We start from the raw sequence: 16,663 nt of genomic DNA, 5'->3' as shown, positions 1-16,663 counted from the left end.
AGACAGAGAGGAGCACAAACCTAATGACTGAGTCAGTCCACAACACGCTTAACGACTGGCAAATCATGACTGGACAAATTCTGGTGAACCAAAACATAAATAAAATAAACACTAATAATAAGAAGAAATAAATAAATCTCACAATAACTTAACTGTGCAAGATCTTGTACCAAAAACAAACAGGGACGTCAACATACATTTGGCAGTATTTATATGCTGTGCAATTTGTCCAGGGGGAAAAAAATTAAATAAATAAATATAAAATCCCAGTATCTGATTATATGGTCTACCCACGCTTCCGCCCACCAATGACTACACTGAGGGCAACACCTGTGCTTTATTTAATTATTGAAACTTTAAAGGTTTGTTTTACTTTTTTTTTTCTTTTTTCTTTTTTTGTGCTTAAAGGGGGTGTCTAATGCTATTTTATGCATTTTGACTTTAAATGCACTGCTAAAGTGTTGGATTCTCATACTAAACATGACCAAAATCTAAAAAAATGAGTTAGACTTATGATGGAGTTAGTGTTGAATACCAAAATTTCTGTATTCGGTACCAATACCAGTGAAAATCCACGGTTCTCGGTACCAATTTCGGTACCAAAGCAAAACACAAAAACATGCTAATTAAAAACACATAATTTTTATTAATAAATTCAAACAAAAATAAAATGTACAAAAATCAATGCCATTCTTTATACTTGTTTAAAATTGTGTTTCATCTGTTTTTTAAGTTTCACCCAAAAGTTTTTGTCATATTTTTGCTGCTGCCGAAAAACAACTGTAAACGGTTGTCTGTTTTAGGGTTTGCTGGTGTGTTTCATGATCTTCCTCAGCCTGCAGCTGTAAAAGGAAAATATAATAAACTTAAGTAAAGCAATGGGCTGAGTCTGACCAAATGCAACATTAGATCATTGACAACAGCTATAATATAACTTTTCAGTAAATAACAAACCTCTGCTTTTATAATAAATTTAGATAAGATACATATATTTTAAGTCCATTGTATATCAAATGGATGGAAACTGTAGTATTAAAAACACTTTACAATAAGATTACATTTGTTAGATAACATGACCTATCAATAAAAATAGTTATAGCAATTATTCTTCTTAGCTTAGCTTAGCTTCAAGTTCAATCTGTTAAAATTATTTAATGCACAATGAACAAACATGAATGATCAAGTGTTTGTATTAAATAACATTCAAAAACATTAATTAATGTTGTAAAAATTGTATTGTTCACTCACTGTAAGTTAAATGATAATAATATGAAGTCATGTTAATGAATGGTATCTTATTGTAAAGTCTATACAGGAGATAAAAATTTGACTATACTTTCATTTATCCAAAATGTGGTCATTTTTTAACTTTAAAGGACTTTTAAACCTGCTAGAGTTATCCAGCCAAGAATAACAACTAAGTTAGCTAAATAAAATTTAAAAAAGCCCAGAACTGCTTTTATGACGGACTGAGATGACAATGTTAACCATTTGTACATTCTCTAACACGCATATTTTAGATTCACAAGTCATTTATAAACCTCTGGTGTGTAAAAATAATAAATAACATCACGTCCTCCCGTTTTTTTTTTTTTACCGTAATAAAAGTTATAGGAGCATTAAACAGTTAATAAAGAATCTTCATTCTAAGGCTCATCAGTGTTTCCCACAAACTTGCACTCTATTTGTGGTGGCATATATATGCAAATTCATTCTCTGCCAGCAGGAGGCGCTTGTAGAGCAGGAGAGATCCAGGTTTCCCCGGTAACCGCTGTACACAAAGTAGCGCTCCCGCTCACAAACGCTGCTCAGGCATTACAGGCAAGAAGAAATGAAAATGACATCCAATTTTCTGAAGACAGTCGGATTCCTTCAGAAATACAGCGATATAAAAATGACTTTGAAACGTGCAGTGCTCATGTTAATTCAACGAAGTCAAAGCCTTTTTGAAAATCTATTTGTGGCAGTCAGTAAATCAATGTATGGGAAACAGCCTCACTTATGCTAACGATTAACTACGTTAACGGCGATGTTTATTTCAATCCGACATTCAAATTAAAATATGCAATAATATTCATAACAGAAGATCTAAATATTAAAAATAAAAATTAAACTTACCTACTTTAACTCTTTCATCCAGGTGTTGGTCTTTAAAGTGTTTTGTTAGTTTGATGCGTTTCCTCCTCTTGAGGTTGCCATGTCTCAGTGCTTTAATGAAGAGGATAGCTTTCGGATATCGTATCAAGAACCGGGTTGACCAGGTACTCGGTACCACCGGTACTTTAAAAAACCTGGTACCATAACGTTTTTATTTTTTAGTACTGACTTGGTACCAAAGTACCGGGGCTTTTTACAACACTAGATGGAGTATTTCTGTGCCAAAGACACTCCTTCAGGGTTCCTATAAGTTTCGGAAAGTTTTTTTGAGTATGGCCCTGTATGACGTCATAAAGGGTGCAAATCCTTGTATGGGCACCTCTCCCGAAAGAGCGCGTGCACACATCAACCAGAGCGAGAGCAAGAGCTGCCCATCAACGTGCTTCATTTGGGTTACAGAAGTAGTCAGGATCCGATTCTGGATCGAACGTATAGGCCTATGGCTGGATCTGATTTTTAGCCATAGTTAGTTTGTCAAAGTTTTTGTTTCTGTTTTATTTATGTCAATGTCACAGCTTGCAGACGATCGCTATGCAAAAGCTGCGCATGCTCGTGACTCTTTAGCATTTTTAAAAAAATTTTTATGAAAAATTTGTTTTAAAGAGAATAGCTATTCATTATATTCATATGATTGTTTTGAAGAAAATTCGTTATGAAGAATATTCCTTAAAATGAGAGAAATCACTGAAATACTTAATTTATTTTACATTCAAAATTACATTTTACATTGACTGCAGAAAAAAAAACTTAGTCTAAAACCATTTAACTTTGCAATGTTAACTTATGAAATAAACATTTTTTTATGAAAAATTTGTTTTAAAGAGAATAGCTATTCATTATATTCATATGATTGTTTTGAAGAAAATTCGTTATGAAGAATATTCCTTAAAATGAGAGAAATCACTGAAATACTTAATTTATTTTACATTCTTTGACTGCAGAAAAAAAAACTTAGTCTAAAACCATTTAACTTTGCAATGTTAACTTATGAAATAAAAGAAACATCACAACAAGATGTGTAATTAAGAAAAAATATTTGACAAAATTACAAAATTAACAATGAAGTAAGTTTGATAGTGAGTGCATTTCCACTGCATAGTGGCATATACAATCGCTGGTGTCAGTCGCAAATATTAAACCTATTTTAAAAAATCTTTGTGAAAACACTGGTTTCTAAATTAACTAAAGATTATAATCTTTAGACACCGTACACTACATGACTTTTTCTGCTGACTGCAAACAGCGACTGAGCCCAACTGGAACAGACCGGATCAGACTGGGCACGATCAGTCGTCAAGACTAAAATACATTCATAATCGGCATGACAGTTGTGTAGAGCGTTCTTGCCTTAAGATGTGTAAAAGAGGCCAAGAATACCACTCTCAGGGGCACTGTGGTGATTCTGGTAGTTTACTAGGGCTACAACCTTTAGGTTGCCAGTCTAAACTAGTGGTTCTCAATCAAGGGGCCAGGGCCCTCTTAAAATGACTCAAAATGTTTTAAATTAAGACAAAACAATAAAAAATAGGATAAAACACCTACAAATCAAACAAAATTTTAAAAGGTAAATTGATAAAATGGGTATCTTTTTTATAATGAATATGCATTTTTATTGGGTATTAGTGAGTAAAAAAATGTATCCTCAATCTTTATCCAGAAAATCGTTAACAACTGGAAAAATAGTGTAAATTATTGGTTAAAACAAGCTGGAAGGTGGGAACCCTGAACAACTTAAGGTTGGAATACACTATATATGACTTTTGCCCAGATTTTGCACTGATTTACAGTCTGTTGAGAGTCCGAGTCACTCTGCAGATTTGAGTTGGCAGATTTCGCATAGTGTATGATGGTCACAGACTTTTTTAAGCTTCAGACTATTATTACATCAAGTTGGAGAATAGCATATTTAATATTTTGAGCAGATTTTAGAACGCATATTGTTTTCATTTGTCACACGTCTTCTAGCAACAAGGTACGTGTTAATTGTGATCAGAACGACTTGAAAGTTGGCAAGTGTGTGGTGCCTAGTGTTTTAAATTCTGTTTATGTTTTATAAGTCATGTGATTAATTCCAACATGTAGAGATTAATATAAATGTTGAAAACAAAACTATGGCTGAGGGGCCTTCAAATATATATAGACAATGGGGGTCAAAAAGATTGAGAAATGAGAACCACTGGTCTAGACGCTGAACCACTTTACTACTGTAATTTTTATAACAACATACCAGCCAATGATGATATTATGTTTACCTGTAGATATCTCAAGGTGTTCGTCTGATCCAGCTTGACGGTGTTTTGCCATGGCGATGCGGGAGTTAGTGGAGGCAGAATGTGGGGGAGCCAATCCCCTCATGAAACTGACTGGTCACATGACCCAAGAGGGAGGGGCTTGGAGACACCGATCAACACCCACTGTAAGTTACTGAACATTTTCTTTATAATCATGACAAAATATTTAGGGCTGGAATGACATGTCGATGTCTATAACATAAATACATGATTTGTGTGGAGCGTGTTGATGCGTCACACTGTTTAAATTAATCCCCAATGATGCCAGCTCTTCGGCATTCTGAAACTGAGACTTTCTGGAATAAAAGAATAGTTTGATTAATCTCTAATTAAAAGGAAATATATAAATCAGTAGATTAATAGATTGAAAAATAATTGTTAGTTGCAGCCTTAAAAATATTAAAATTAAATTAATATTAAAAAGCTTCATTTTCCCTTTCCCCCCATAGATTCCTCCTACTCCAATTGAAATAGCCACTGAAGAGGAGGTGTGTATTTTGGTCTTTTGGATGTTTCAATATTTCAATGACCTGATCCGTTTGCCGAAGTCGAATAGTCTTCTGTGTTCTTACTGTAATGACATTCTGTTGTTTTTTAAATCTAGCTGGTCAGTGAGTTTCTACAGGCCCCACAACGTCCTCCTCACAGTTTTGATATGGGTCAGCTGCTGGAGGAAATGCAGCAGATAGATCAGCAGAGCTACAGACAGGCTCCACAGAGAGGTAGACTGCACAAACACATATAGACTGATTTGAACACTTTTCAGTGTGCTATAATTATATGTTTTCTTTCCCAGCTCCTGACGTGGCTGCCTTGGCGCTGTCTGGCAATTGGGCGGCAGAGTTCCTGTCTGGTGCTGACTCCGCCTCTTCTTCTGGACAAGCTGGTCTGGATCCAGCTGATGCTGATTGGACCAGAGAATTCATCAATGAAGTGGCAGGTTAATATCAATTTGAAATGTATTTTAGCCCAGATTTTATCCCTTTTTTTTAATTTAGGATGACATCAGGTTTATTATAATGCCATTAGATGCCATTGGATGTCATTAGGTGAGGCTGATGATTCTTCACTCATCTTTGCTCAGCCATCCTTTCATTCTCCAAAGCTTCACTCTTTCTGTTGTCTTCTACTATACCACCAATATTCAGTTCCCTTCCTCCTGTCTTATAGACCCTGGCCGCTGGGCAGAGGAGTACCTGGAGCAATCAGAGGAGAAGTTATGGCTAGGAGATTTGGGAGAAAGAGAACAGGACAAAGAATGGTATTTTATATACCTTTTAAGAAGAAGAATTTAGAAAGTCTGGACATATTAACAATATACGCTACTGTTTGGGGTCAGTAATTTGGTATTTTTAATGCTTTTGGAGTCTTATGTGCACAGCAAAACTAGATTTATTTGATTAAAATTACAGTAAAGGGAATAGTTAGAACTTCATTGACAAAAATTGGAGTGTTTATTGCTGTAATTTTTTTGTTCCACAATTTGAAGATGTAATGAAAGTTATGACATGTTAAAACAATTTGGTAATAGCCACCAGCCATTATATTCTTGCTTTAGTATATTTTTTATCTTGTCAGGACTCAAGAATACCAGTCAGGTGAAGAACTACGGCAAACAGCGAATGAACTCCTTGCTAAAGTGGATGACCCTAAGCTACAGAACACAGAGGTGAGAGTAAGAGGATGGTTTAAGGGTTTAAGTGTTCTTTGAGCTACATCTGATGCACTTTAGTCTAAGGCTGCGTTTACACTGGTACAAAAAATCCGATCTTTCGCTCACATCTGACACAGATCGGAAGTTGTTGCACATGTGTAAACACAAAAACCCGCACGAGATCCGATTTTTTTGCATCCGATCTGAGCCACTTCCAAATGTGGATTTTAATCGGATACACATCTGATATCTGGACATCCGACCTACGTCTAAACACACACATCTGATTCTCCACAAAACTCCCAATGCGAGGGCGACACGTTTGCTCATAAAGATTTTTAATGGCATTTTAATGCCGGCGTGCTCTATGCGTTCGCATTTTATTGAGATGGAAACTTTTTATAGGTAAGAAAATTCCCGCCTCGTGAATTTTGAAAATACAACAGCTAAAAGCTACATATATTTCTCAGCAATGAGGTGAGAACTTAGCAGTTTTTGTAATGAAACCAGCTTGTTTGCAATGCTTCACAATCGCTTGCTCGCACGTGGGTGCATGTGTTCGTGCGTTCGTTCGTTCGTTCGTTCTCTCTCTCTCCTTCGAATTCATTTCAATAAATATCATCTTTATTTCACTAAAGAATTCTACCTCTAACGAGCTGTAGATAAAATGGTCTAACAAATTAAAATTACCGTTATTTTCCGGTGGCGCTGTGGATCGCCGGATCGGCTTTCACTGTGGACGAAGCGGAGTCCAACCCGAGGTCGTCACATGTGGTTACCGCAAGCCCGCCCACCGCCGCTCACTCTAGCCGGCCTCCGCTCACTCAAGCCCACCGTGTGTGACGCTGTGTTTCGTTGGGAAAGCGAAACTACTTTGTTTGGCCTTCCAAAGAGGACACGACTAGAAATCAGTGGTTAAGTTGTATTTACAACACTGTTCCAGAACAGTTCATCCCAAATATTCAGATGTGTCCAGCGCATTTTATGGAGGACTGTTTCCTGATCCTGGTAGAGTAGATTACAATGCCGGCTGTTCTGACTCACAGACTGTAAGCAAGTTTTCATATTTAAAGAATTTGCCACTGATGATTCAAACGCGAGTTTTGAGCAGTGTAGAGTAGCACTTGTTGTTTGTCATTTCTCCGATCACAAATGCAGACATGGTTTTATGTTTACGCGGCGCGATGCAATGCAATATGTAAAAAGACCGTATAAGTCATTATAATCCGTAATTATGTCCACACTGGATGTAACAAATGCCTAGTTTATATTGGGTTTTAATGTTTTTGTCTCGTCGCTCCGGGTGGGACAAGGCCTCACAATATGGCAAGGGGCGTAACATTTCCGTCACATGCTTGAGGTATTCGGCCAATCACAACGCACTGGATAGCTGGCCAATCAGAGCACACCTCGCTTTTAAGACCGATGAGCTTTGTAAAAATCGACGCGTTTCAGAAAGGCGGGGCATAGAGGAGAAACAATAATGTACATTATGTGGAAAATAATGTATTTTTTAACCTTAAACCGCATAAACACATTTCATTACACCAAATACACAAAATAATCAACATCATATAATCCCTTTAAACAAGCATACAGATATTGCACCTAAACATAAATAGTAAACAACTGATAGTTCCGCTTCTAAATTAATATTCTGTTTTATAATGAATAGTCCTTTCTATGTGTTGCTTGGCAACCTTAAACAGATTAGCTATATTACTTGGTAGAAGAATATGTTTATTGAACATTGGTGTTTTTGCCAATCACTGTAAAATCACTGTAGCACATGGCATATTACTGTATTAAATGCAGCAGCAAAGGGACTTTAATGATTTTTGTTCAGGATGTTTAACTAAAGTTGATCCATTTCAGAATAAATCTGCTCTGCTTTCACCAATGCCACATCACACAATTGATCTGCCACAAGGGATCACTTAAAGTTGACCCAGAAATTAAAATTGGCTAAAAATGTACTTACCCTCAGGCCATCCAAAATGTATGTTTTGTTTCTTCATTGGAACAGATTTTAAGAAATTTAGCATTACATCACTTGCTCCCTGCGGTGAATTGGTGAACTCAGTGAACTCAGAATGTGAGACCAAACAACTGATGAAAACATAATAATCCACAATTATTTCCACACTACTCCAGTCCATCAATTAATGTCTTGTGAAGTGAATAACTGCGTGTTTGTAAGGAAAAAGGCCATGCCCTATTATACTCTTATTAAAACCCACTAGCCTATTTGTTTCGAATTGTTTTGGACTGATTTTGCTTGCAAACTGTGCTTGACATATGCATATTTCTTTACTGATTCAGACGAGATGACTTTTTCACCTGAGAAACTTGTACTTTGCACTTCTGAGTTATATTTAGAAAGGTTAAAGTAATACATTAACCTATTTAGGTTCATTTTGAACCTAAATTGTGGTTGTGACTTGTGGTAGATGATAAAGTGATGTGACATTGTTCATGTTTTCATGGGCATTTCTTTACTTGCTCATATTTCTCTCTCTTTTTCATTTAACTCTGCTCATTCTTTGTCATATAATTTGGGATACGTTATGCCTTTGGCCGTTATTCCGTCCTCCTTGTGGTCTACTTGTGCCTGACCATAACTGTCAAGAGGAAACCACTGGTGGACTTGTGTGTGTGTATGTGTGTGTCGAATTTATCGCCAATGTGTTTCCTGGTAGCAGTAGATGTGTAATAGCTGTTGTTGTTGTTGTTGTTATTGTGTAGTTCCTGCGGTTCATTAGGCAGATTGGCGAGGGCAGTGTGACTGTGGAGGACAGAGCAGGAAAAGAGAACACTGATAGAGCACAGGCCAAGGAGGCACAGCACTGGGCCTCCAGCATTAACCAGGTACGAGCCCTTCCCAGCTCCTCCTATGAGGAAACACCATGAAGGGTGACACTGCAGTCCCTTGGTAACCATCTTGGCTCTTCTCAAGCTGCTAGCCAACATTAGCCATAACTGCATAGCATACTGTAAATCCTTGCCAATGTGCACTGCGGGGTTTTAAATAATTACCCAAGAGAAATACAGTTTTGGATAGCTAAATTTGTTTTAGAGACTTGATTTTGTTTATACAGTGGGGTCTGAGACCACGTGTAAAATTTGGGATTCAAAATCTAATTTCATCTGTTATTTGTGTATATAATATAATATCAGTTATTCTTTTTTATTAATACTTTTATTCACCAAGGATTTATTAAATTCATCAAAAGTGACAGTGAAGACATTTATTATGTAACAAAAGATTCTATAAAATACTGTTTCTTTCAATTTTCTGTTCATCAAAGAGTCCTGAAAAAAGTATCATGGTTTCTACAAAAACATTAAGCAGCAAAACTATTTTCAACATTACTAACAATTAGAATTGTTTCTTGAGCACCAAATCAGCATATTAGACTGATTTATGAAGGATATGACACTGAAGACTGCAGTAATAGCTGTAAAATTCAGCTTTGCCAATACATAAAAATGTATTAAAATAGGAAAGTGTTATTTTAAATTGTAATAATATTTCACAATATTACTGTTTTTTTGGGGGGGGGGGTAAAATAAAAGCAGCTTCGGTGAGCATATAAAACTTCTTTCAAAAACATAAACTTACTGACTCAAAACTTTTGAACTACAGTATTTTTTAAATACAATTCTATCTGTTTATTCTTAATATTTTATTATATATTTATAAACAGTTTTTAGATATACAATTAAAATATAGTTAAAATATTGAAGTTTTAATGCAGTTTATAACAAAGCATTATGATGTAAAAGGAATAAGAAATATTGAAGGTTCTGTAACATTTCAAAGTAATTGATCAAATATGTGGAGTTAATGCTTGAGTTTTCGCTCAAATTCACTCAAATATTACCCTGATCGTATAAATATGTATTAAATTAGAAAAAGCATTTTCACTAGTGGTCTGAGACTTTTGGACCCCACAGTTGGTCAAGCCAAGTTTTTTGAAAGGAAAAATCACAATAGTCCAGGACCAGGTCTACACTGTGCTTGGAAACTGGTCTGTTTCTAAAAAACATTGTTTATCCTATGGTTCAAACAAGCAATAGTTTAATTGTGATATTTCCTTCTTCCTTTTGTCATGGACCGTCATCATGACTTCTTAATCTCTCTTGATCCCATCTTGATACCTTTTAACTTGCATCCATACCTACATTTCCCTACTATCCTTAACAATCCCACACCAAACACATAATATCCCTCCCTGTACCCTCTGTCCCATACTGGCTACCCAGTTCCTGGAATCAGGGAAAGGGACTGTGCAAGTGGAAACGCAAGAGGGCAAAGAGAAGAATGACAAAATGAAAGCTAAACAGGCAGAGCAATGGGCTACTATCGCCAGGCAGGTAGGACCCTGATCACCTGGCAACAGTGATGCAGTAGTCCTGCAATTTTGTTCTGTCTGTTTTTAGGCTTGTCATTTCCGTTATGTTAACTAGCCCCTGCTGACCAAACCTTTTTTGCCTTGAAGAGAGCAAACTGTTGCTTTAATTTAATAGTGCTTTTAATGTAATTATCGCTGCAAGACACCAGGACTGTAGAGCTAATGCCCTGCTCACACTGCTTTTCATTTGTGCCCAGCTACTGAAACCACTTTGACTTCCTGCAATAGTGAAGGTACTCTGAACATTGCTTGCTATTTTTAAAATAGAGAGAAAAGGAAAGATGGATGAATGAGGGTGAGATTTTATTTTCTTTTTCTGTCGGTCTCCCAATCCCTCTTTATCTTTTTCCATTACATCCTTTCTTTATTCCCCCACACTCATTCATCACAATATGTTGTCTTTTTGCCCTTTAGCTGAGTAGTTTAAGCATTTGCAGGCTCTGTGATGTGTCATTGAGGCTGCTAACAGCCTGGCATGTCGCTGTGCTTGGTAGGTTTCGGCAGAATCTGCAGAATCTTGGGTAGATGAGTTCGCCGCTTACGGGCCAGACTTCCAGCAGGCCAAAGCAGCGGTCGAGGTGAGACAGACAGCACACTTGCACATGTTTACATGAACTTCAGTGTGATACTGTATTCACTGGTGCTTGTGTGTTGATATGTGTGTGAGTTCAGAGTGATGTTGATTTCTGGGAGAAACTCCAGCAGGAGTGGGAGGAAATGGCGAAGAGGGATGCTGAAGCTCACCCTTGGCTCTCAGACTTCGACCAGATGCTCAGCAGCTCTTACGACAAGGTATCTGGTTAATGTACATCTGTGCCCATTCACAACATGGATACTTCCACCCACCTAATTAAAACTTTTGAGTCCTTTCCTAGGCTTTAGTCTGTACTTTATTACAGTTTATACAACAGTTGGTTCCAGTCTTTGGCTTCACTAGAAACTATTGTCATTGGCAGAGCAAAAATAGGCAATGGCAATATTGTGTCTAAAATGTAAGTTACTTCATATGAACTAATAATTTATTGAACTGTTGTTTAAAAGCGATGTCACCCTCACAAATCATGCTGCTACCTGTGGCCAATAGTCAGAAGAACAGCATCTTAAAAGTTGCATGCTATACATCCACTCTTTTCATACTTTCATTTTAAGTTGAAATTTTCTGCACAAAATGTTTTTTTTTTTTTTCTTAAGTAGATTTTTTTAATTGTTCAGATTCCAGAAACACTACTGTTCAAAGGGTTTGGGATGATAAGATTTTTTAAATGTATTTGAAAGAAGTTTTGAAAGGGCTGCATTTATCTTATCAAAAATAGAGTGAAAACAGTAATTATTGTTAAATATTATTACAATTTAAAATAATTGTTTTCTTTTTTATTATATTTTAAAATGTAATTTTCCTTTTAATGTCAAATCTTAATTTCCACCAGCCATGTTCCTTAGTGTCACATGATCCTTCATTAATGTTTCTAATATGCTGATTTTGGTGCTCAAGAAACATTTCTTATTATTATCAATGTTGAAAACAGTTGTGCTGCTTAATATTTTATGGAAACCATGGTTTTTTAAAAATCTTTAAATTAATTTTTTTTAGGGATGCACGATATATCGGCCACCATATCGGTATTTTTTTTATAATTAATTTATTTGAAATATAAATCTTTTGTTACATTATAAATGCCTTCACTGTCACTTTTGAACAATTTAATGCATCCTTGCTGAATATATAATTTTTTTTCAAAGAAAAACTATTTTTTATAAATTGTACTAAACTTTTGAATGGTAGTATAATTAATCAAAAAATAGCAAAAAAAACTAAACAAAACAAAAACCTGAGGAAAAATAATTTGTGAATAGTTACTTTAATGTTATATATAACATTAAACTTATTGTGAATATGCCTTTACTTTTCTCCTAGGGGTATCAGTTTGAAGAAGACAACCCCTACCTGTCCCACGATGATCCGTTTGCTGAGGGCGTGAAGAGGATGGAGGCGGGGGACATTCCTGGAGCCGTACGTCTCTTTGAGAGCGCAGTTCAGAGAAAGCCAGACAACCAGCTGGTCAGAACCTCATACATATAATCCCCACATCCAAAAACTGATGATACATTTTGTCTCAAGGGATTCTAACTGTGTTTCTTGTTTGTCTTTGTGAAACACTGACTGCCTATGATGGTACTGCAGGCTTGGCAATATCTGGGCACCTGCCAGGCAGAGAACGAGCAAGAGTTTGCTGCTATCAGTGCCCTCCGCAGGTGAGAAGTATAACCGCAGTCTTACTGTGCACAGCAGTTAAGTTCTCTGTGACAAATCTGATTTATTAAAATACTGCTCCCACCTTTTTAAATTCATGTCTCAATTGTTGTTTTCAGATGTATTGAGCTGCAAAAGGACAATCTGACGGCTCTCATGGCTCTAGCTGTGAGCTTCACTAATGAGTCACTGCACAGACAGGCCTGCGAGACGCTTCGTGATTGGTTGAGGCACAACCCTAAATACCGGCATATCCTCGAGCAGCATGAACGAGAGAAGGAGCGGGAGGGTGTGAGGGAGAGGGAGAAAGAGAGGGAGAGATTTGGATCCCTTCTTCCAGAGTAAGCGGATACTTGAATGCTGTAAAGAATTATTCTAAACATGATGAGTGACACTACATTCTGTTGATTGCACCGGGTACACCACACTGAAATCTTATTGACTGAAGTATGGCTCTGTCATGGGACTGAAGTTTGGGGTCAATACAAATATTTTACAAGAAATTTACACTTTTATTTAGCAAGGACACATTAAATTGCTTGAAAGTCATTGATCAAAAATATTGATAACTTCATCAAAAGATAAATGCTGTTCTTTTGAACTTTCCATTCATCAAAGAATCCTAAAAAATGTGTCACAATTTTCACTAAAATATTAAGCAGCACAAGAAAAGTTTCTTGAGCAGCAAAACAGCGTATTAGAATGATTTCTGAAAGATCATGAGACACTGGACACTGCAGTAATGGCTGCTGAAAATTAAGATTTACCATCACAGGATTACATTTTTGTTTATTCCTGAAAGGATTCATGTGGAAGTTGACAAATATTGGATATTATATCAAACATTTAGGGAGAATCTTAAAAAATGCAGTATGGATGAGCATCTTGAAAATAGAAGGCAACATTTTTGCATTTAGTGTGGGTTGACAAATAGTTAGGACACAGTGTAAGTGTTACTGTAACGGAGTGATGAGTCAGAATTATTTTACCCAAGACTTTAACTTGTATTGAACCCAGAAGTCCGTTAAACCTTTTTCATGATTGTGAAGTACTGTGAACTGATCAGATGTGGAAGCAGCCTGTTATCAATGCCTTTTTACATTAATGTGAGACATGCATAAGTGAGTGGACGGGGCATTGTAACCTAGCAACAGATTTACATTTGTCACCAATCATAAGCAGGCAGTGCTCTAAAAATATGGAGTCTTACACAAACAAAAGTGTGGAGTTCAATCTGCAGACAGCATTGTGGGTAGCTTGCAGCATATGCTCTGTTTTAATCAGTTGACAGTGCAGACATTAAAATAGTTTTTGTATGACTCAGGGATGATTATGAATTGTCTTTTGTTTTATTAAAGATTATTTTCCAAAATAAAATCTACTCACCATTTCGTTCCAGACCCACATGACTTGCTTTTTTCACGTGGAGCACAAAATAAGTATTTTTGAACAATACTTGCTGTTTCGCTTCAAGTAAATTAAAGTGAATGAGGATGTGATCTCTCAAGCTCCTTAATGATAAAAAAGTGTCATCAAATTGTCAGTATGATTGTATTCCAAGTCTTTTGAAGCTATATGATAGTTTTGTGTGTCAGAAGGGTTTGAAACAACATGAGGGTGAGTCAGTGATGCGAGTATTTAAATTTTTTTGGGGGTGAACGACTACTTTTAAAGGTTTAGGTCTAACCCAAAAATGAAAATTCTGTCATTAATTACTCACCCTTATGTCGTTTCAAACACATAAGACCTTCGTTCATCTTCACAACACAAATGATTTTTGATGGAATCTGAGAGCTGTCTGACCCTGCATAGACAGCGATGCAACTGAAATGTTTCCAAGTCCAGAGACGTAGCTGACACAGAACAGCATACATTGTTTAATCCAGCGGATACTCTCCAAAATGGCACCAGGGTGATGCGGAGACGACGAATTGTTGAATAAAGTCGTTCTTTTTTTTAGTATTCTTTAGTATTTAGAAAAAAGTATTCTCATAGCTTCGTATAATTGCGGATGAACCCCTGATGTCACATGGATTATTTTACAGATCTCCTTGCTACGTCTCTGGACTTGGGAACATTTCAGTTGTGTTGCTGTCTATGCAGGGTCAGACAGCTCTCAGATTCCATCAAAAATATCTTAATTTGTGTTGTGAAGGTCTTATGGGTTTGAAACGGCATGAGGGTGAGTAATTCATGACAGAATTTTCCTTTTTGGGTGAACTAACCCTTTAAGTTAGAGGCTAATCCATTCTTTCACTTGTTCTTCCTCCTAGGGCACTGTTTAATGAAGTGCAGACGTTGTTTTTGAGTGCAGCGGCCGCTGAGCCCACATGGGTGGACCCTGAGCTGCAGTGTGGTCTGGGCGTTCTCTTCAACCTGAGTGGAGAGTATGACAAGGCTGTGGACTGCTTCACTGCCGCCCTGTCTGTGACGCCACAGGTTGGAGTCTACACATTGCTTGCTATATTCTGCTCATTTATACAGATTGTTCATCAGTGTTTTAGTTCACATTCGTCTTTCTCTCAACACTATGTGAAGGATTATCTGCTGTGGAACAAGTTGGGAGCGACTCTTGCAAACGGGAACCGCTCAGAGGAGGCGGTCGCTGCTTACAGGCGCGCACTGGAGTTACAGCCTGGATTTATACGTAGCCGATATAACCTTGGCATCAGCTGTGTCAACCTGGGTGCACACAGGTTAGTAAGAGAAGGTTTCACCAGGGTGCACAGGCCAGAAAGAGCTAAAACACCACAATGAAAGGCATCTCTTTATATCTCAATCAGGGAGGCAGTAGAGCACTTCCTAGAGGCCCTTTCTCTGCAGCGACAGGCCGCAGGTGATGGAGAGGGAGGTGCGAGTCGAGGGCCAGGTGCAGCAGTGACTGTGATGTCAGACAACATTTGGTCCACATTACGCATGGCACTGAGCATGATGGGAGAAAGCTCGCTTTATTCTGCAGCCGACCGGCGAGATCTGGACACTCTGCTGGCACACTTCTGCCAGAGAGAAGGAGAGACAGAATGAAGGATGGAGGAGATGAAGGAGCGCAGGAAGATAGAATGTGAGTGTGGAGAAGCCAGTTTTGGAGAGAAAACAACACGAGTGGAGGTGTACATTTCAACAAAGAGGCATGACTTTTAGAGGTGCTACAATGTGAGGAAAATAAAAAGAGAGAACAAAACGACGTTAATGGACAGACGGATGAACTGATGACTGTACTTGAGAAAAAGATGTTAAAAAGTTCATGGTACAAACTTGCTACGGTTTTTGTCACGAGTTTATGCTTGCAGAGATTCTGTTATAAGTTTTCCATTTTGTTAATCTTGAAGATTACAGTTCTTTCCATTGTCCTTATCAAAATTGCTCTCATATTTCTCAAATGGGGAAAGTAGGGCCCCTGCACTGTGAGCTCAAAATACTTGCCTCTGTTTGACACAGAGATGAGGTATGTGGAGATATAATTGTGTTCTACATCACTTTGGATCCTGTACAGAGTAACAGAAGTGATTTGCAAGCCTTAAAGTTATTTTGGCAACTTCATTCATGAGTGACAGAAGGGCTGTATACTGAAAGACATGTCTGTAAGCACTATTTCTTATTGGATATTTGCTTTTGCTGTAAATTCTACATGCCATATTGTGTATTGAATCATAATGATTAGTGTTTTGCATATAGCCAATTCAAATAGCTATTATGATCTATGTAATTCAAGCAATAAAGCTTTGACAAAAAGTGCTTGACAACTAATTAAAAAAATATTTGAAATTTGTTTTAAATGTTTTTTTAAAAAATAAAATTAACTAAGGAAAAATAGTTTTCATATTTCCAAATATATGTATAAAAATGATTTAAAAAAATATTACATACCTTTTTTATTTATTCAGCTTGCTACTAA

General features: G+C 37.0%; 1 protein-coding gene across 3 annotated transcripts; it reads left to right on the top strand.

Annotated features, from left to right (window-relative positions):
- Positions 1-4,411: 4,411 nt before the first annotated feature.
- On the top strand, positions 4,412-16,523 carry LOC107598380 (peroxisomal targeting signal 1 receptor-like). Of its 3 annotated transcripts, XM_016289687.1 has the most exons (16): positions 4,412-4,573; positions 4,898-4,936; positions 5,053-5,170; positions 5,245-5,388; positions 5,619-5,709; positions 6,027-6,117; positions 8,848-8,970; positions 10,369-10,479; positions 11,012-11,095; positions 11,190-11,309; positions 12,433-12,576; positions 12,700-12,770; positions 12,888-13,109; positions 15,042-15,207; positions 15,307-15,464; positions 15,552-16,523. In XM_016289687.1, exons 1-16 carry the CDS (start codon positions 4,460-4,462, stop codon positions 15,790-15,792), a joined length of 2,037 nt encoding a protein of 678 aa, XP_016145173.1. In that variant the 5' UTR covers positions 4,412-4,459; the 3' UTR covers positions 15,793-16,523. The 3 variants fall into 3 exon arrangements, with proteins under 3 accessions (XP_016145173.1, XP_016145175.1, XP_016145176.1); XM_016289689.1 differs by lacking the exon at positions 10,369-10,479; XM_016289690.1 differs by lacking the exons at positions 8,848-8,970; positions 10,369-10,479.
- The last annotated feature ends 140 nt before the right edge of the window (positions 16,524-16,663 follow it).

Source organism: Sinocyclocheilus grahami, unplaced genomic scaffold (genome assembly GCF_001515645.1).
Source record: "Sinocyclocheilus grahami isolate Dianchi unplaced genomic scaffold, SAMN03320097.WGS_v1.1 scaffold251.1, whole genome shotgun sequence".
In the NCBI taxonomy this organism is placed as follows: domain Eukaryota; kingdom Metazoa; phylum Chordata; class Actinopteri; order Cypriniformes; family Cyprinidae; genus Sinocyclocheilus; species Sinocyclocheilus grahami.
Note: the sequence above shows the minus strand (reverse complement) of the source record. Positions and strands in the feature narration are given on the sequence as shown.